Genomic DNA, 21,260 nt, shown 5'->3' with positions numbered 1-21,260 from the left:
TACCTCTGAGGTCTGCAGAGGATGATTCTTGATCAAAGTTGATGGCATTTGTGGACTTGGCCAAGGTTTTATTTTGCTTGCTTAATTTAGGACTACCATCTGCGGCTATATTTCCGGCACTACCCCTTCTTGACCTCCGTCGTCGCTTGTCTGGAGAAGGGATGAGGGAACAAGGGTGCAAAATATTAGACACACTCAAATTTAAAAACAAGATGGGTCAAAAATAAATGAAACTTTGAAACTTTTGAAAAATTTCCAAACCAATGATGAGAGAAAGCACTTCATACATTTTGCCTTTGTGACATAAAAAATCCACAACTCAGCATTCACCTCTCTGTCACTGAGTTGCAGATTTTTTTAAACATCCATTGGAACCAAATTCACACAAGGTGCTCATGATTTGTTAAATATAAAAAAGAAACATTGCAATGGTTTTTGTCCTATTTCAATCTTTATATACATTATACAATGCAGTTTACCATTATTTAACATTACTGAATTGCCAAGTTCAAATTAATGAATGACAAGCGTATTTTTTTTGGGGGGGGGGGACCATTTCGCTAAAGTTACAAAATGTATGAAGTTACAGCGAATTCAGATGCACCCTTTCAAAGCTGTTATTTTCAAATCTTCAAACAAAGTAGTATGCATTAGCTGACACCAATAAAACTCCAATAACGTGAAATGAAAAAAAAACTATCCATGGAGGTCAAAGACACAAATGCAGGGAGAGTTTTAGGATCTAAAGAGATCTTTTATCTGTTCCTACTGTAAGAATCTGGAAAGTTGCTGACTAATACTCATTTTAACAGATTTAAAAAAAAAAAAGACTTCTTCAGACAGGAATGTATTTTGTTATGTGGCCATGGTAAACAAATTCCCCTCAGAAAGCTGGAAAAAACTTTGCCAAACTTTTCTCTTCTTCAACAATAATTTAATTGTGCTTAATATTTGTCCAGGCCCAAGGAAAGCCAATATTAGTAGATGGAATTAAGAAATTCCTTGTACTTGATCAGATGAAATACAAGTCTTATTACTCTAACACAATCAACTTGCAGGAAAATATAACATTGTTTTCCCAGAAATGCCCATCAGAATCTGAAATGTTTGGCTAACATATTACAAGAAAATGAAGATATGCCTGAATTTTGTATCAACAGGCACTTAACTAGCTCTATCTCAAACTAAAAAGCTGAAGTTGCTAGATACAATTAGGCATGCTTCAGGCTAATTTACACAACAAGCAAATTGTCTAGATTATAGATTAAACATGCAATTAGCTCTAATTTGAAAATGAACCATTATAAATGGTACATAAAACAATGTCCAATAATCTGACAGACTAAAATATAACTGTCATTCTAGGTTACTCTGTTTCCACACAGGAAAAATTTACCATTAAACTTGATAGTGCATAAAACTGCTGCTAGTTTTTGTTTACCATGTTTAATCAACTTGCAAACTTTCCAAGGTATTAAAATAGTTTCTATTTTGGAATTCTACATTCAATTTTTACGCTCAGGCAGTTCTGCAGCTGCAGGGACCTGACCTAAAGTAATTTTCATTGCTTTGAACCAGTCTCATGGACTGGTTTGAACAAAGTTTTAATTCTCTTGATGAATCAATACTAAGATTTCCCTTTTTTTAAAACATTTTGGTGTATTATTTATTTTGGGGGTGGGAAGTGCGGCACACCTACACCAGGAAAGTAAGATTAAGTCAAGGATTGGACATAAATTCACAAACTACATTACTGTTAAAACCAGCAAACTTTAGTGTTATCTGTAAAGGAGAACTAAATTCACTTTGTGCCTGAAATGCACTCAATCATTCTGTGCAACAGTTTTTTATACAGAAAAATTTCTTCCAACTAAAATGAAATTGGTGATGGCTTATTGAAAATATAAAAACTCCTTTATTTCAAGATAAGAATTATTTGCAGAGAAGTTGCAGTGGTATTTTACAAATATGTTAAATGAAAGAGGCTACTGGTATTTTGTTAGAGGGGTCCTCAGGGGCAAAAACGGGTCCGATTTCAAAATTCCCAATTTTAGCAATTTCCTGCTGACATTTTTTCAAAATTGCTATAAATTCTTTACAAAATTATGGTCCCATGTCCCACTTACAAAAATCCATGGGTGAAGTTGGCTGGGTAAGTATCACAAGATATACTCAGGCTTTCATGTTTAGACCTGTTGAGAAGTTGTAATGTTGGGTAATATTCCTGTCCATTTTTTTCAGTAAAAATGCAAAGTTTAAAATTAACATGTACCATATATACTCACTTATAGCTCAAGTCCAACTGCAAACAACAAAGGTCTAGATCTGCTGATGCATAATGTGCCTGCAGATCAGGGTCTATTTTGTTTGTTCTACTGATTTCTATTAACAAACTGCACAGCCACAGGTCTGCTGATGCATTATGGGTCTGTGTAGTTTGCAGTTGGACTTGTTTTATAAGTGAGTACATATCGTATGTATGGACATTAATGGCACATTAGCTTGATGCTTGTGATACAGAACCAATTAAAAGTTAACTTCTGGAATTGTAATGATAAAGACTGAAGTAAAAACTATATTTTATTGGTAGAAGGCCTACAAATTTTGCTTTTAACTTTCTTTTTATATATTTTGTGAACCTCGGATTCCAATTAAATATATACAAAACTCACAGATGTAAATACTGATACACTTGCTTATAAGCCAAATAATTTAGGAAAAAATAAAGCCCTGGAAGAATAGAAATCGGCTTATCCGCGGGCCAATGTCTAAACTTGACAGTTTTTAAGTCTTTTGTTGACTACTGTAATGGCTGTAAATCTTGGGACACGAAAAAATAATTTTTTCTGTGTCCTAAGACATAAGCATGTAAAAAAAAAAAATCATTTTTGGTGCCCCGACACTTATTAAACTGTTATAAAGTACAATGATTGATTTTGTTATTATTTTGCATGTGCATATTTTCTTATTTCTCCAACATGAAATTAAATAAAGATAAATACAGACTTCATAATTCACAGGCCGGTTGAGTTTACCCAGGAGACTAGGCTGAACTATAATGATCAGTACTTACACAGTGCAAAGCGTCACTTATATCGTTATTTCTTTCTAAACATATTAGATGCAGATTTTGCTTTATTCATTGTTTCGACCAAATTGCATTCTTCCAGATAATATTTCAGCAAGTCCTTAATAGCTGTTTCATTTACGTTGAATCACGCGCTGACAAGTTACTCATTTTCAGTGATATAAGCGATCCTACAAACTGAGGTAATATTTATGAAAATGTATGCACGTTTAATTGTACAAGGCACATAACCAGCATAACTTACATGTTCACGAAGAGTGGTAACAATAAAAGCTAAAATTCTCGTTATAATCCACTAATCATCATCAATCTACTTTAGTTTTGTGTTTTGGCTGAACATCATCATAACTTTCCACACAATGGAAAGCCTGATGTTTTGGTGTCTCCTTTGTTGATAGCTAGCCTGATTTAATCTTTCGCTTTCCAACAGCAATACAGGCCAGTTAATCATTAAAACCCTGAAACTGGCTTGTGTTAAGAGGAAATTTTGACAGGCAACTATACTAGTATATTGGTGTGTAATTGCCTTTCGTTCCATAATATTAGCACAATTACCGTAGTTTTGTAAAACAAGGTGTAAGGCATACCTGTAAACTTTTCAAAATCCAAGTAGGGAGACTGAATAAAAAAAATGGGGAGATTGGGACCTAAAATCGGGATGTTTTATCAAGGCATTTTTAAAACCTTGTTTTCACTACATACTGACTGATCTTACGGGTCCAATATGCGTGAAATTCACAAAGGACATGCAGTTTTTCCCTGTGACGCCCCTTATTTTCCCCCAGGACATGCCCTATTTTCATATTCAGATCAGCTGTGGCCAAACTGCAACATAGCTAAAGGTTAGTCTTAAATAAACAAGCAACAAAGCCAGTGTGACTAATTAGAAGTTAATCCTGCTTATTGATGCAACTATTTCGTGAAAACAACTGGCCCTATGCCACAAGCATCAGCAATTGATTGGCAAATAAAGGATTCCCAATTCTGGTGAACCAAAAGGTACCTAAATAGGCAGCCTCACGGTACCATACATGTGACAACTATTTTCCCCTCGTTGTATATCTGACAAGGTAGGTGTGGAACGACCCCAAAAATCGAGAGGTTTTTTCCTCCAGGTGTGAGAGTTGACAGGTATGGTGTAAGGTCGCTTACATCAAAGCAAACTACAACTCTGCTTTTACGGCATGAGCATAATTTTTGAAACATTATTTCTGAAACTTCTTTATTGTTTTTGGAGATATCATTTAAGTTTAGTGCAGTGGTGCCCATGATTCGACTCCAAGGGATGTACTTAATTCAGCACATGTTTAAACCTACAATGTACATGCAGTGGTGCCATTATGTAAATATGTTCTGTTGCTTAATTGCGAGCGTTGAATTAAACCATATTGTTGCTCATTGTGTTGTTATACTGGGATCACATTTTAAGGAGTTAGGTATTTACAATTTCAAGGCAAAATAAAAACATAATTACTGGTGTACTGATATAAAATGTCCAATGCAATAATGCATAAACAAACAATAATTAAGTCAAAAGGGATAGGTAGTGTTACAGCAACTCGCGAATGCTCAATTATTGTCATTGTTTGATCAAGTTATACACAAATCTAAATTAGGCAGAAACAATAAGAAACAGAAAGTTAAATAAATTACTTTGCAAACAAGTGTATACCATTTCTTTTTAATAATTTTTGCTAGTACAAGTTTTGTCTAAAAAAATGCATTTAGAACTTACCGTGTGATGTCACAGAGTTGCAAGTCAGCTTACATGTGGGTCATGCACTTTTTAGTGTTTATACCTATTCAGTTTGGGGGGGGTCAGCTTATACGTGAATGGGCTTTTACGCGAGTATATACGGTAATTTAGTTCTTTCTCTGGCTGGTGATGCTAGTGTTTTAGCAGCATTGTCCCATTTTTGAAATATTATTGTACCCTATTAAGCAAGGCAATATCTGAAGTGAACCTGTCCAGTGCATATCAACCCCAAAGCCTGAAATTTCAAGTTAAGCTTGGAAATGCAACTGTCTCAAACAATCAATGAACTATATCTGTCTTCCTTATAATATAATCAATTGCACTCAAGTGCCAACACCTTGCAAAAGAAGTACAAAGACTTCCTACAGTGAATGCACTAACCACCTATAGTGTAGCCCATTCCCAGAGTGTACAAACTGATAATCCTACATTGTATGAACTGATGACAACCCCTTCAGTACCAGTCCTAAGTCCTCAATGTCTTTTTGGACAAGTCCTCAATGAAATGTCTTTTTCGACAAGGAAAGATAGTCAAGAAAGTAAAATTTATTAATGTAACCCTTTACCTCACAGCATCTAGCTCTGAACAGCAGCTCAGTATAAATGTCTCTTGCTACTCTGTTCAATGCGCTATGAAAAGAACAGCATGCTGCCAGCTGACAGTATCCCAAAGTAAGTGTGCTAGAAATGGATTAATTCCACCTAATGTTGGGTTTCACAATCACACGTCTAGGTCACTGCTCTTGATACTATTTGAGCCTGTTTTGTTCTTTTTTGTTACAAAACAGTTTTCATGATGACTGACAAGTCCTGAGATAAACTAAATCCTCAGAAATCAATGTGATAGTCTGGATTCTGTGAGTGTACCTACAAAGACAGCAACAACCATTTGCATTTTGTGAAGAATTTCTGTAGTCCACTTTTCCCTGCCTATTTAGGATTCATCCAATACACTAGCACATGCTATCACATCAAAAAAACTTCCAGAATGCCTGTTTTACTATATTCTTATCAGGTGGTGCAATGAATTGACCAGGCATGTGGTAGTTGTTACCAGATGCATCTGGAATAGCTTGTATGGAAATATGGCAGGGGCATCAAATTGTGCTTCCATTTGAATGCAATAGAATCATCTGGAATGGCTTTTATGGAAATATGGCAGGATCATCAAAATGTGCTTCCATTTGAATGCAATAGTCATCTGGAGTGGCTTTGTGGAAATACGACAGGGGCATCAAAACGTGCTTCCATTTGAATGCAAGAGAAATATATGGAAGATGTTTCATAGAAATATGTGCCTCCATTCAAAATGCAGTAGAGGCATTAAAACACTTGCACTGAATCGAGTTAGGGACATCCATGTGCACTTGCACATGGGACCAGGTGCACTTGTATGACGGAAAGGGTTAATGGTATGATTGTCTACAATGTCATATTTTGATATAATGTGAGAATGTATCAATTGACAGTGAAATAGATATAATGTGAGAATGTGTCAGTCAGCAATGGCCTAGTTTGATATAATGTGAGAACGTGTCAATCAACAATGTCCTAGTTTGATATAAAGTGAGATTGTGTCAACTGACAATGTCCTAGTTTGATATGTGAGAATGTGTCAATGGACAATGTCCTAGTTTGATATAATGTGAGAATGTGTCAATGGACAATGTCCTAGTTTGATATAATGTGAGAATGTGTCAATGGACAATGTCCTAGTTCGATATGTGAGAATGTGTCAATGGACAATGTCCTAGTTTGATATGTGAGAATGTGTCAATGGACAATGTCCGAGTTTGATATAATGTGAGAATGTGACAATGGACAATGTCCTAGTTCGATAAAATGTGAGACTGCATTGATCCTTGGTTCTGAAAGCTGAGATCACTGTATTTAATATCACTACCTACTTACAAGAATTATGAACAAAAGTGATATTTATACTAACATGTCAACACTGAGTAATGTGATTAGGTATAAAAACATCTAGGTTACAAGATAGACATTTCATACAACTGGAGCATAATCAGATCTAGAGACCTGAACTTACCCAAAACCTCTGTAAAATGTCTGTAATGCATTAAAGCACTGAAACTTTACAATGTGTTAACTCATTTTCTTGCTGCCTTTTCCTACCTGATTTTGATCTTGACAAGGGCTCATGGTCCCCATTGTCCCCTAGAGATCCAGATCCCATGGATGAACTGTCAGGACTTCCTTCGGCCAGGTTTGTTCGACTCTTGCTTCTCTGTGACTAAACACCGATATATAGGAGATAACAAACAACATCACAAAGAGTATCTGGTCCTTTAATTACTGTATATGCTCACTTGTAGGTGGGTCCAACTGTCATTGCACAGATCTGCCATTGCATAATGCACCAGCAGATCTAAGTCTGTACAGTCTGTTAGGATTAAACAGCAGAACAAACAATATAGCCCTGATCTGCAGGTGCACTATGCTACGACAGATCAGGATCTTTGTTGTTAGCCGTTTTACTTGACTTATGAGTGAGTATATATGGTAATGAATATGATTTTTAACTATAAGGGCTTAAGAACATCAATTTGCAATTTCTCAAAATTGGTTTTTATTAAGAAAATTGACAGTTATGTCAATAATTTTGCACTTCTTCATTTTTTGGGGTAAAATTGTAATGCTACTGACAGTTTTGCTGATGACTCCAAGAAACCATTTTTTAAATAAATTTTGTTTAAAATTTGATACTAAAGAGAAAATCTGTATGCTAAATGACTAAAGATAACTTGAGAATGTTCTGTTAATAATGCATACAATGAACTGTGCTACAACTGAATCTCCATGTCCATGGTACAAAGGAAAAAAAAGAAAAACATTATTCATGGAACCAGAGTATTTCTTAGAATGTATAATGATCATGTGTTAGGAAAATTTACCCGGCTCATTAGAAGTCTGGCTTTCTGAACCAATATTGCACCTAGACTTCTGTTCCTGAAATTAAAAGATGATGATGATTATTATTATCGTTATTATGATAAGACTTTGCAAAATGTAAAAGGTAGAACAGTTCAGTTATATTTAACACCTGACTTTTTATATAGTCAAAGGTATTCTCAACACTTGTACCTCAGTCAGTTAACCAAGAATGCTTCATCTGAATTTTAAAAAAAAAAAAATCCAAATAATATTTAAATATTTTAGGGCACTTCCATTCTCCTATTTTTTCAGCCCTTAAATAGTCTTAACTTCATGATCGATGTTTTAATAAATAAAAGGCAAAAGCCACAATAAACTTAAATCACGAACATGCTAATCTAAATACCTTTACATTACCTGCATAACACCTTTATAAGTAATGTACAGTATTTAACTGATTATGATGCAAAACCAAATGACAATAGTATTAAAGAAGATTTGTTGTTGCAAAATGCAGTATCAGATGGGAAGGTTCTATTTTATTTATTTTATGACTTCAAGCAATTACTGTACATCCTGCATTTAAAGATAATCAGATGTAGTATTATGTGATGACATATCTGGCTCTACACTGTCTATGGCCAGGCCCACATTACATACATATATGTTTTGTGCAGAAATAAAAAGAGTTTGATATGGCACTGAGATACAGCCATGAGACACATTCATATGCATACATGCCAATAAATATGTTTTTGGCATAATCGTTATGCTTTTTTCCCTAATTACATTTTACACTAGCCTGTATATGGATTACACTTTTCTGGTACATTAAAAAAAAATAATAAAGCAATAAAATGTTTTGTTTGTCATTTTTTATTATCATCTCTTTGAGAATATTCTAAAATGAATGAATGCCAAGTAAGAATAGTGTAAGAGTTAATTTGCCCATTATAAACCTACATGTACTTTTCTAGTTTTTTATTTATAGCAGCTGAATATGACCCACTCCCATGAAAATGTGTTTCTTTAACTTTGTCTCGCAGATTCATTATATTCATCAAATTAGTTAGTGTTCCAGTCTGTACTTTAAAAGAAAATGGTGCCAGAAGTTTAGCAATATAGCTTTTATGGTTTGACTTGTGGCTGAAAATTCTTTGAGCAGATGGATCTTTTCAATCTTCAAAACATGTATGATCAGAAAAAGATAAAATCAACAAAGCCCACCAAATGAACTCATTGCCGAATTTGTGGACTGAACAATCATTTGATTAAAGTTAGCATGTAGACTAGGTCTAGGTGTGTGTGTGTGTGTGATTTGTATTTTTAATATACCTTTAAAAATTGTTCAGTCATATCGCTATGATGTCTGCATTGTGGCAGTTTACAGTTTATAGTGATATCTAGCAGTGGGATATCATGCCGCAGGCATGTAGCATGATGTCCCACCCAGCCAGATTATCCTGACACCAGTCCGACCAGTCCTAACACTAACCTCTTAATACTGAGTGCCAAGCGAGCAGCTGTAAGTACCATTTTTATAAGTCTTTGGTATGACTCAGCCGGGGTTCGAACCCATGACCTCCTGCATCTGAGGCAGATGTTCTATCCACTTAGCCCACCAGAGTGGACTGAAGACTAATTGAACTGAGTGTTGAATATAAATAATTTGTCAGTATATTTTGTGTTTGTATTCTGGTTCTAATCCGCATAGATTTTGCCCATTTTGCCAAGTATTTTGACCTGCAGTGGATCCAGGTCATCAGCAAAAATGTAATATTTTCCATACGGTGTACTGTAATTATGGCTTGTATATACAGCTTACACTTGTTATGTTCCAATTACACTTTTTTGCCACTTATATTAACAAAAATTACACTTATATCTCTTTCAGGGTTGGCATGTATGCATATATCATATCAAACTTGAAACAAAACATTAATGTGATTTTGAATTTATTAAATACCACTTTGTTCACATTTTCCAAAATTTAGGTATATAGTGCCAATGGAATTGAAGACTAATTGGGATATATCAAAACATTTTATTCAGTGCATCTCAGGATATCAGCATAAAAGTCAGTAAAAAACACCTAAATGGTTCTAGTCTGAGCATGTGATATAGAAACAAAGATCGAACATCCATATCAAAACCTACTTTTTCTGCTTTTCTCTGTTTTTGTAGTGTTCCATGATCTTATCTTCTAGTCTTTCCTTTTGTCTTCTGAGATCTGCCAGCTTCTCCCTTGAAGGAAAAATAAGCTGTGATTATTATGAACACAAGAATACTAAATCCAGCAAATTCCATTTTAAGCTCTTCATGACAAGCAAATATTGCAGACAACTGGTGATTCCTCCACAACATGATTTTGCAGCAGCTTCTTGGTATGGATTACACCATTTAGACAAGCACAGGGAGGAGGGATTGCCACTCTTTTTAGGGGTACCACCACATACATGAAAAGAAAGAAATGAGAAGTCCAAGTAGGCCTTATAGCCTAACATGAGTAGATGACTTATGTCAGCTAGTGAATGCAAATTCACATACATATTGGATTTGTACAGGGAAAAGAAAGCTTGGAGGATATAGCTGCAACACTGACAACAAATGTTGTTGTGATTTATCTTCATTCCTTGACCCTATATACAGGATCATTTTCTCATTATGCCCTGATTCTCACTGCCCCTTTGGATCATCCTCTGGATTCCTCACTGCCCCTTTGGTTCATCCCCTGTATCCCTCACTGCCCCTTTGGAACTAAGACCAGATTTAAAATTTAGGAACTGTTCTTATCTCCACCTTTAAAGTGTGTACACCTACTTGGCATCATAGGGGGAGTTACTCTGTGCAATCAGCATGGAATCTTGGGTCTGTCCTTACTTTCCTGGAGTCATGGCTTGAAAAGCTGTAGGATCCCCAACCCAAGGGACCTGTAGTGGCTTCATGGTTAAGACATTAGACTCTTGGCCAGAAGGCTTCAAATTCAGTTCCCCCACCAGATCATCATGGACCTTCAATTATATGCAGGGATGCTGGTCATAACTGAATTCATCCAAGATCTTGATATAAGCATAATACATACCTTATTGGATGAGAAGAAATTTAGCATGTTCACAAGCTCAATCAGATGTAAAATCACCTGATTAATACAGGACAATGTTGCTCATAATTGAACTCATCTCAGATCTTCATGATATCAGCTTACATATAAAATCATCAAAATCTGATCAGATATATGGTCTTAGGCGGATTCACAACCCCAGCCAATCAAATGCAGAGTCATCTCATTTGTATCAGTGGATGCAGGTCACAATCAAACTCATCTGTGGTCAGGAAGATATAAGCTTACATACCAAATCTATCAATTCTCATCAGAAATGAAGTCTCTTTAGTGTTCACAAGCGAGTTTTGATATATGGATGGCTGACAGACAAAAGGCCATACCATTGCCTCTTTTAGCCTTTGGCCTGGTTAGCTTAAAAAGACACAGAAATGTCTTCATGGATACCACCATAGTGTCTAATATTACCTAAATGCAAAACTTCAGGTATGATGGACAGGTAAAGGTAATACTGTTGTCATTATGTACATACAGACAATAAAAGTGTCCCCCATACATTAAAGTGGAATAGCCTAAGAATGTTCTTACAAGGACAGTATGAACAAAACATAGGTATAGGCTTTTTACATGGTAAGAAAGCAGGAGAGATATGTGGTGGACTTTCCAGAGAAATGGTAAGAAAAAGTTACATTAAAAAAACTAATGAGATCAGAGTTTACTGTATGATGTACAAATGGAAGATTCATGATAATTTATTTTTAAAAATCCTGCCAAAAAAAATCACCTGAATGTATAAAATCATTAATCATATTTGCTGGCTATATCTTTATTTCTTCATTAAATGCCTCGTACATTTAAAATATTTTCCCGATGAAGAAGGAGGAGATTCTCTGCCCCCCTCAATTTTACAGCTGTAGGACTGCTTGAAAATTAGAAAGTACAATAAAACCTGTCATGAGCGACCTCTGCTATGAGCGACCACCTGTCATTTCCGACCACAATCGTAATGCACAGATCGATTTTACTATATAAACGCTCTGTTATGAACGACCACCTGCTGAACACGACTAGCGACCGCGATTTCTTGGCAAAATATGCATTTTGACACTGCTATGAATGACCGCATCGCCAAAAAAACAAAACAGATTGACACCACTGACCTTAACTTAATCCTTTGTAAACACTAGAGCTCGGGATAAATGTAGTATGCAAACAAAGTGCACATTAAATAACACTATAGTTGAACAACCATATATCAAAATAAACACCTCTAACCATCATTTAATCCTTTGTAACAAAGACTGCATAAATAGTAAAGATTGCTCTAATAAAGTATTTAAAAAGAATTTGTTTTGCTACAGTACCAGTTTTGTGAAATTTACAACTCCAGCGTACGGTGTCATTTGTAAACTGCAGTAAACCAGACTAAAGTACATGTCACTAACCGCCATTGTAGTGCTGAAGTCATGTGAATAGCCAGTAAGAGTAACATCAAAGGGAGTAATGATGGATATACACAGTCAATTTAGAGGTCTGTATTTTTTCTTTATCTTTATGAAAACTCACAAAACGCCGGTAGTCCTTATGTCTCAGTGAGAAATCGTTTGAAAGGGCTTCAGTATAGGTTTGAGTACATCGTTTGTCTTTCCAGTTAATCCATAATGCCTGGAGGGTGAATGAGCTCAATGTCTTTAATACTAGTAAGTGAGAATCATTTCCGGATTTTTTTAAAAATTATTTTTTATTTCTTTTGTTAGTGTTTCACCAAGCCACCATCTGTTTACCTGGGTGCTGATGGTCGCAATCTTTGTTTATCGAGCTATAATGCTGTTGATTTAAACTTCGTCTCAGAATAAATGTATTGTTTCTTGATGAGTTAATTCTGTCTTTTGGTTTCATTCATTGGTACATAATATATATTTATTCCACATTTCCCCAAAACCTGATCAAAACCAATAGTCTTTATAACATCAACACTAATAACAATGGCAGAACCTCCGCTGAAAAAAAGAAAAATTTTAACACTGGAAGAAAGGATTAATGTCATTGAAAGAAATGAAAAAGGGGAGACTGCTCGCAAAATAGCAGTCAGCTTAAGTGTCGGTAAAACGCAAGTTCAAAATGTAATTAAGACAAGGAGTCCATTAGAAACGAATGGCAGAAAGGTGCACAAGCACAGAGGAAATATGCCACGGCATGACGGACAGTTTACGGAGATCTGAACGAGCGAGTATGGGAGTGGTTTTGTGTTGCAAGGAGTAAAAACATGCCAGTAAGTGGAAAGTTGATTCAGGAAAAGGCAATAATTGAGATACATGTTCAGGCCAAACAGCTGAGTAAAACATGTCAACAAAGAAGTATAATGGATTTCTTAAAAAACAAGTGAATAAGTGTATAGAATAAGATATATACATCATATCTAACTGTTCATTTTTTGTACATATTAATGTGATGTTGAAATATAAATTTTATTCTCGTTGTTTGATAGATGTATATCTTTATTATATAAAGATATTTTGAGAGGAATGCATGCAATATTTAACAAGATTTATGAATAAAGGATATGATACATGTACAGTGAGTATGGGTATTATTTATTTTTCAACAATGCTAACTATTGACCCTGAAAACCAGCCCATTTTCACACACCTCTTATGAGAGACCACCTGTCTTGAGAGACCACTTCTAGTTGGCAGAAGGGGCGGTCTCTCATAACAGGTTTTACTGTACATTATAGAAAGGTAGAAGTTTCATTCTGCAAGTTGTAAATAAAAATACTGGGCATAAGACTACATAGATAACAACCACTGTACTTGATGCATAACCAACTGTAAACAGCACTAACCCAAATCTGATGTCAAATAATGTGGTGGCAGATCAAAATTTTAAATTGTTCACTTTAAATCATGGATGAATGAACAGTCTGACCCCATCTGCTGTTGAATAATGCAACAGCAGATCTAGGTGTACACAGTTCACAGTTACGTGTTAGCAGATCTGGGTTCACAAGATGTGGGTGTACAGATGACATGGCTAGGTGTCAGCTGATATGGGTGTATGTATTTCACAGATAGGAGCCAACAGATCTATATGTACACTGTTTACAGATAAGTACCAGCAGATCCAAGTCTATATAGTTACACTTATGAGCCAGCAAATTTGGTTTACAAAGTTCACATGTTCCAGCAGATTTGGGTGTACACAGTTCAGTTAGGTGCCAGTTGATTTGGGTTTATACTGTTTACAATGCTAGCAGACCTCTGTGTAGACAGTTCACAGATTAGTACCAACTGATCTGGGTGTATGCAATTCACAGTTAGGTGCATATTGTACATGAGTAAATACAGTAAAGATGCATTTTGTAACCAACAGTGTCACATGGAACAAGAATATGCCAGTCATGACTTACATGTACATTTTTTCCTCCTCCACAAAATGGTCCTTACTGGACAGCACCTTGGTTAAAAGGTCCTGATTGTTGTTCAGCAGTGTCTGGACCTGCTGCAGCAACTTACTGTTGTCTTCCTCCAACTTCTGACTTGTCAAAAGGATCATCTGGGGAAACAAATGACAGTAATTTCAGAATCTATGGTTTACATTTTTTATTTTATTTCCATTGTACAACAAGATCTAACAACTTTTCACAGCTCAGATGCTGGCAAGAAATGGTCTTTGAGGTGGAGAAAACAAGTGATCCAGAAAAACACCCCACCTTGGATTAGCAGCCACATATACCTGTAAATGCCACCTAATGAGATTGAACAAGGAATCAATGAGTTGCAAAGTCAGCATGGTGTTGCCACAGCAAACTGGGTCCTCATCAACTCAGTATTCTCATTAGCAACTGGCTGTGGACCTGAACATCTCAAACATTTACAAATTAAAACACTTTAACCATCTTTTACAACATTAACAATTTCTTTTAAATTGTTGCACTGATAAGTCTTGAAATTTTACATTTTTTCTAGCTAATTCAGAAGATTATGAGAAGGTAGTTTAGTGTAGTAATTACTTCAAAAGATAACGAGAAGGTTGTCTAGTGGAGTAATTACTTCAAAAGAAAATCTGAAGGCTCTTTAGTAGAGTAATTACTTCAAATAAAAGTGAAAAGGCAGTCTTGTGGAGTAATTACTTTAAACGATAATGAGAAGGTAGTGTAGTGGAGTAATTACTTTTAAAAAATGACAAGTCTAGTGGAGTAATTACTTCAAAAGATGATGATAAGGATGTCCATTTGAGTAATTTATGTACCAATCAGGTCTATCATAAACTTTCTTTCCGACTTAGACAAATGCAGTGTCTTGACAGCCTATAAATGTAAAGGTGTTGGTATAATCAGCTCAGTCAAACCTGCTATATAGTTAACACTTACAGATAAGGACCACCTGTGTATAAGATCTAGCTCCATAGACAACATTTATGCATAAATGGATTTTACATGGTCAGCCAAGTGGCATTAATAAACAGATTAACTATATATACATTTCAGTGTTTGTGAACCATCGGAGAATTGATTTGTCTGCATAACAGGTTCAAAAATCTGGACAAATGAAAACAATAAAAGATGATACACCAGCAAACTGGACAAATGGAAACAATAAAAGATGATACACCAGCAAACTGGACAAATGAAAACAATAAAAGATGATACACCAGCAAACTGGACAAATGGAAACAATACAAGATGATACACCAGCAAACTGGAAAAATGAAAACAATAAAAGATGATAAACCAGCAAACTGGACAAATGAAAACAATAAAAGATGATACACCAGCAAACTGGAAAAATGAAAACAATATAAGATGATACACCAGCAAACTGGACAAATGAAAACAATAAAAGATACACCAGCAAACAGGACAAATGAAAACAATAAAAGATGATACAACAGCAAACTGGACAAGTGAAAATAATAAAAGATGATATACCAGCAAACTGGACAAATGAAAACAATAAAAGATTATACAGTTGTGTGAATGATCCAGATAATCATTAAATAAAAACTGAAACACATCTTAAGTAACTACTCATGGAATTTAGAAAAACTAAGCTGAGAATGAACTCAAAATTGAGGTGCATTCTGAAAATGATGCATTGCACCACTACCAGTGATTTTTATTGCTTTTAGAGAAATACTATATACATCTTTGACCATCAACCAGTATGGTATTAAGGAGTTCACATTTTCTGTGTAACAATGTAGATATACTTACATGATTGCTTATAATTCAAGTCCAACTGCAAACTGCACAAAGCCAGATATGCCGTCACATAATCTGCCATTAGATCTGGTTCTATAGAGCCTATCAGAAGTAATCAGAAGTACATGCAACATAGACCCTGATCTTCTGATGCATTATGCAACTGCAGATCAGGGTCTATGTTGTCTGCAGCTGGACTTATAGCCAATATACATGGTAGTAAGGCACAAATTACCTCATATTTGTTGGCTAAGTTGATCATGTTCATATTTGCTGCATTCAGCTCATCTTTACACCTGGCATAGTTTCCTTGCAATTCTGTATGCATCAGTTGCAAAGTGTTATGTTCAGTTTTCATCTTTTTGAAGTCTGCTAAGACATTTTTATGGTCTGTTTCAAGTTTGTCATGAGCACCAATGAGACGACTGTGTTCTCCTCTCAATTTATCATGGTCCAGTTGTAAATTATTCAGTGACTTTTGATCCCTGCGCAACTGATCGAGTTGCCTTTCATACATGTCTTTTAACTTATTTATATCCTCTTTTCCATGCAGAAAATTATCAAGCTGCTGTTGCAGTTCCCGGTTTTCATTTTTAATAGTTTTATGCACAGACTTTAAGGAACCATGTTCAGAAATCAAGGCTTCATATTCTGAAGACAACTCATCATGAAGTTGCTTTAACGCCTCTAGTTCCTGAATCAACTGGTCATGTGTACTTTTTAAATTCTCATGTTCAGCCTCCAGACTGCTAAACTGGTTTTGAAGACTGGTGTTCTGGGCAAGCAGTGAGGCACACTGGGATTGGAGAGTGGAGTTCTCCACCTGCAGCTTGGCATTCTGGGACTGCAGAGCATGGCTCTGACCATGAAAGTTTGAATACTGAGATTGTAAATGGGACTTTTCATTTTCCAACTGTCGGATCCTCTCATTCTGTGCATTGTTCTGTGTTTTCCAATTGCTGTTTTCAGTCATCAGGGTAGCATTCTGAAATATGGAAACAAAAATAAAATTTTAAACCAGAACAATTCTTATTATAATAGAAAGGCTACAATAAATCATTTTAAACAATACATTGCATACTGCCTTGTCTGAAGATCAATCCTCTGATCAAAATTGTCATGTATTTGGCCTCCTCAAAAGAGGTCTGCAAGTAATCAACCTAAATATTCAACACATCATCCCTAAACTGAATGAGATAAAGTTAATATTACAGCAAACTAGATCAGTCAATATTCTAGGTCTATGTGAAACCTTTCTTTCCGATGATACTGATGATTTGGCTCTCCAAATAGAGGGGTTCAACTTTGAAAGAAAAGATAGGGAATCCATGGGGGTGGGGGTATTCTTCTCTATGTAGACAGTTCCATTAGTTATAACAGACATGTTGATCTAGAGACTATTGGGGTAGAGAGTATCTGGATCGAAGTAACCCTTGCCCAATCAAAGCCAATACTCTTATGTTCGGTTTACAGGCCACCTAGTTCCACAGCTGATTGGATTGATAGATTTGAGGTTCAAATTCAAAAAGCATTACTTAAGGAAGATTTAGAAATTATCATATTAGGTGATTTTAACATTGTCTATATGAAAACTCCACCATTAACATGGATAAGTAGCTTTGAAACTTACAACTTTACTCAATTAATTAACACCCCAACTAGAGTAACGGATAAAAGTGCTACTATCATTGATCATGTCTATACTAATAAACCTGAAAACGTAAGTGAAATTAAGGTACCAGTGTATGCACCGAGTGACCACTACCCAGTCTGTATAACTAGACATGTTCCGAAATCATCTAAAAATGGCCAACACATTGAAATTCAATACAGGGACTTCAAACAGTTTGATGAGGAAATGTTCTTAAATGATTTAATTTGCAAACCTTTCCAATCAGGCTGCACTATAGCTGATGTCAACACTGCCTTGGACAAATGGTATCAGATGTTCAATGCAGCCTTAGACAAGCATGCCCCAATTAAAACAAAAAGGGTTAAACACCAAATTACACCCAAGTGGATTACCCCTGAGATCAATGAGACTAGGCACCTAAGAGATAATTTCCACAAGAAAAAGACATGAAAAGCTATAGAAAGTGGAGAAATAAAACTAAGCACCTGATAGATAAGGCAAAGGAGAACTACTATAAACAGGCTATTAATGAAAGTAAGAGTACCAAAACATTGTGGAAGCATCTAAAAGAGCTGAACCCACACAAGAACAGTTGTCTTCCCCCTAGACTTAAGCAAAATGATGATACAGCAACATCTGTACAAGACATTGTGGATATGTTCAACAATTTCTTCATAAGCATCTCCAGTAAGAGTATTCAGAACCAGACTAATATCCCAATTGAACTTGATTCTCTTCTATTATTTATAAGAGCTAAAATTCCTGATGATAATTATTTTTCAATAGCTAATGTTAGTGAAGCTGATGTTTTTGATATGCTAATTAAGGTTAATATTAATAAATCCTCTGGATTGGATGGTATTGGTCCACGAATTCTTAAAACTGCTGCACCAGTAATAACAAAGTCACTAACACATATCATAAATTTAAGTATAATGAGTGGTAATTTTCCAGAAACACTGAAATGTGCAAAGGTTACACCTATCTTTAAGAAAGGAAAAAAGGAGGATCCAGGAAATTACAGACCAATATCAATTCTACCTGTATTGTCAAAACTATTTGAAAAGCATGTAGCCATTCAGGTCTTTAAATTTTTCGAAACATACTCTCTATTTCATAAAGCTCAATCAGGATTTAGAAAGTACCACTCGTGCCAAACAGAACTTACCAAATTAATTGATCTTTGGCTGAAGGAAATGGATAATGGACATATGACTGGGATTGTTTTCCTTGACTTCAAGAAAGCCTTTGATCTTGTTGATCATGAAATCCTGCTGCAAATGTTGAACTGTTACAGGTTTGACAATCCTTCTTTAAACTGGTTTAGATCATACCTAAACCAAAGGTCTCAACAAGTAAGCATTGGCAATATTAGCTCTCAAACTCGCGCTATTCATTCAGGAGTCCCTCAAGGCTCAGTTTTGGGCCCTCTCCTCTTCCTTATCTATATCAATGATCTACCATTAAATAATGAATCCACAAACACAGTTTTGTTTGCAGATGATGCAACCTTGTATACATCTAGTTCTGATACTGAAGTTATCCAAATGAAATTAAACTCAGACCTTATCAGAGTCCAAAACTGGGCAAAACAAAATAGGATGGTAATTAATGAAGGTAAAACAAAATGTATGATTTTGGGGACATCACAAAAGCTACACAGTCAGGGAACCCAAAACTGTCTCTTGCAATAAATAATCATCTATTAGAAAATGTCAAACATGAAAGGCTTGTAGGTGTGTCTGTAGATAATAATTTATTATGGAATGACCATATTGATAAGCTTTGTACAACACTGTCATCCAAAATTGCCCTTCTCAGCAGAATCAAGAAATATTTACCTATGGAAACTTGCAATCTATACTACAAGTCATATATTCTTCCAACAATGGATTATTGTTCTAATGTATGGGGAAACTGCCAAATCTGAGCTTGACAGGATTTATAAACTTCAGAAACGAGCAGCACATGTAATTTTAGATGCATCTGTTGATCATCCCTCAAAAGCATTATTTACAGAACTCAAATGGTTCACAATATATGACAGGATAGATTTTCACAAGGCAGTTCTTTTATATAAATGTCTACATGGAACTGCACCAGAGTATCTTCAAGACTTATTCAGGCCTTTTTCAGCACAATACCAGTTGAGATCAATATCACATGGAAACCTTCTAATACCAAAACCAAGAACAGAGCAATTTAAAAAGAGTTTTCAATACTCTGGTACAGTTCTGTGGAATAAGCTTCCACTACATTTAAAATCTGCTGAAAATATTAGAGTATTTAAGAAAAGATATCATGAGCATGTATGTGTTTCTAACAGATAATGGAATTTAGTATTTTAATACTAAACATGTTAAAATAAACAGTAATTATTGCCATCTTCATATAATGTGCATTATTATACTCTCCTTAAGAGGGCCTCAAGGGAGAATAGTCCTTGACTAATGAGTCACCCTCTATAAATAAAGCATTATTATTATTATTATTATTATTATTATTATTATTATTTTACCATATTTAGACAATTGCAGACTTACAATTTGAAGCAAATGTTAACAAGGAAAGAACAGCACTGATTTTATTTAGAGGACAAGGCTCTGCTTGTATGCATCCTTCCATCTCTTACTTTAAACTTGCTGGCCCTGAGCTAGGTACATAAAGTGTGAGGTGGGAAACCCCCATCCACTGATCCCACTCCCACAGTAAAACCCATCTAGCGAGACCACCCATACCGCCAACAAAAGGTTGTCCATCAAGACAGGTGGTCTCTCATAACAGGTTTGTGCAAGATTAACAGTTTTCAATGATAAAATGCAACAGGCTTAAGAAGGGAAAATATCCACAACTACTGTACATTCATTTTATTCATTATTCATAGTTCTTGTTAAAATATTGCAATTATTTTGTATAGCAATAAAGAAATATATCTATCATAAAACATTTACATTTATATATGAAGATCATGTAAGTTAGCATATTAGATACAAAATTAACTAAGGTAATATGTATTTATTCTGTCCATAAGTTAACTTGACATGTCCATACATTTTTTACTCTTCCATATTTAGCATGAGAGTTGTGTGGTTATATATGACGACACTTGCTTTTCCTGCATATGAACAGCACTGTTTTGATCAGGCTTTGAGTAAATATGGAATATAACAGTACCAATGAATTAAATCAAAAGACTGTCTCATTCATTACAAAAGGGAGCAACATCTCTTCCCTTCTCTCAGTCTGCTTTCTTGGATTAATGTGCTATACCAGTTGTTCTACACAAGCACACCACTGGTTTATAAAAAATGTATTTGAGGTATAAGGATGAGATGATGGTTATATGGCAATGGGTCTCTTTGTCAAGGTCAACAAATGACATGTACATTTGGGGTAAAAATAACTGGAGTATATTTGGGGACATCTCAATGGGCAGCTTTCTTACTAAGTGAGTGTCATGTGTAGCCCCATCATCACTTGTCTGTTTTACCTTATCAAGTATTATTTTATTAGCTTCTGGCATGTTTACTATGACTGGGAACCATTCCTTAAAAATAATTTGTCATCATCTTGTCATTTGCAATCTTACATTAACAATGCAATCAAATAGCTGGTTCACTGTGATAG

At 35.3% G+C, this 21,260-nt stretch overlaps 1 protein-coding gene across 5 annotated transcripts in view; it reads right to left on the bottom strand.

Annotated features, from left to right (window-relative positions):
- The window catches only part of LOC149808247 (girdin-like), a 192,340-nt gene that overhangs the window by 32,965 nt on the left and 138,115 nt on the right, over positions 1–21,260 (bottom strand). For 3 of the 5 annotated variants that reach the window (XM_089975398.1, XM_089975403.1, XM_089975410.1), the window contains exons 18-23: positions 16,236–16,985; positions 14,207–14,352; positions 9,894–9,980; positions 7,757–7,811; positions 6,978–7,095; positions 4–150 (exon numbers count right to left, since the gene is read on the bottom strand). In XM_089975398.1, the coding sequence (XP_089831524.1) occupies positions 4–150; positions 6,978–7,095; positions 7,757–7,811; positions 9,894–9,980; positions 14,207–14,352; positions 16,236–16,985 (1,303 nt within the window). The remainder of the gene's footprint in view (positions 1–3; positions 151–6,977; positions 7,096–7,756; positions 7,812–9,893; positions 9,981–14,206; positions 14,353–16,235; positions 16,986–21,260) is intronic. The other 2 variants (XM_089975419.1, XM_089975425.1) reach the window with 1 other exon arrangement.

The sequence above is a fragment of the Sinohyriopsis cumingii genome, chromosome 1, assembly GCF_028554795.1.
Source record: "Sinohyriopsis cumingii isolate HCF-2022 chromosome 1, ASM2855479v2, whole genome shotgun sequence".
Lineage (NCBI taxonomy): Eukaryota > Metazoa > Mollusca > Bivalvia > Unionida > Unionidae > Sinohyriopsis > Sinohyriopsis cumingii.
This window is presented reverse-complemented; position numbering and strand designations above follow the sequence as displayed.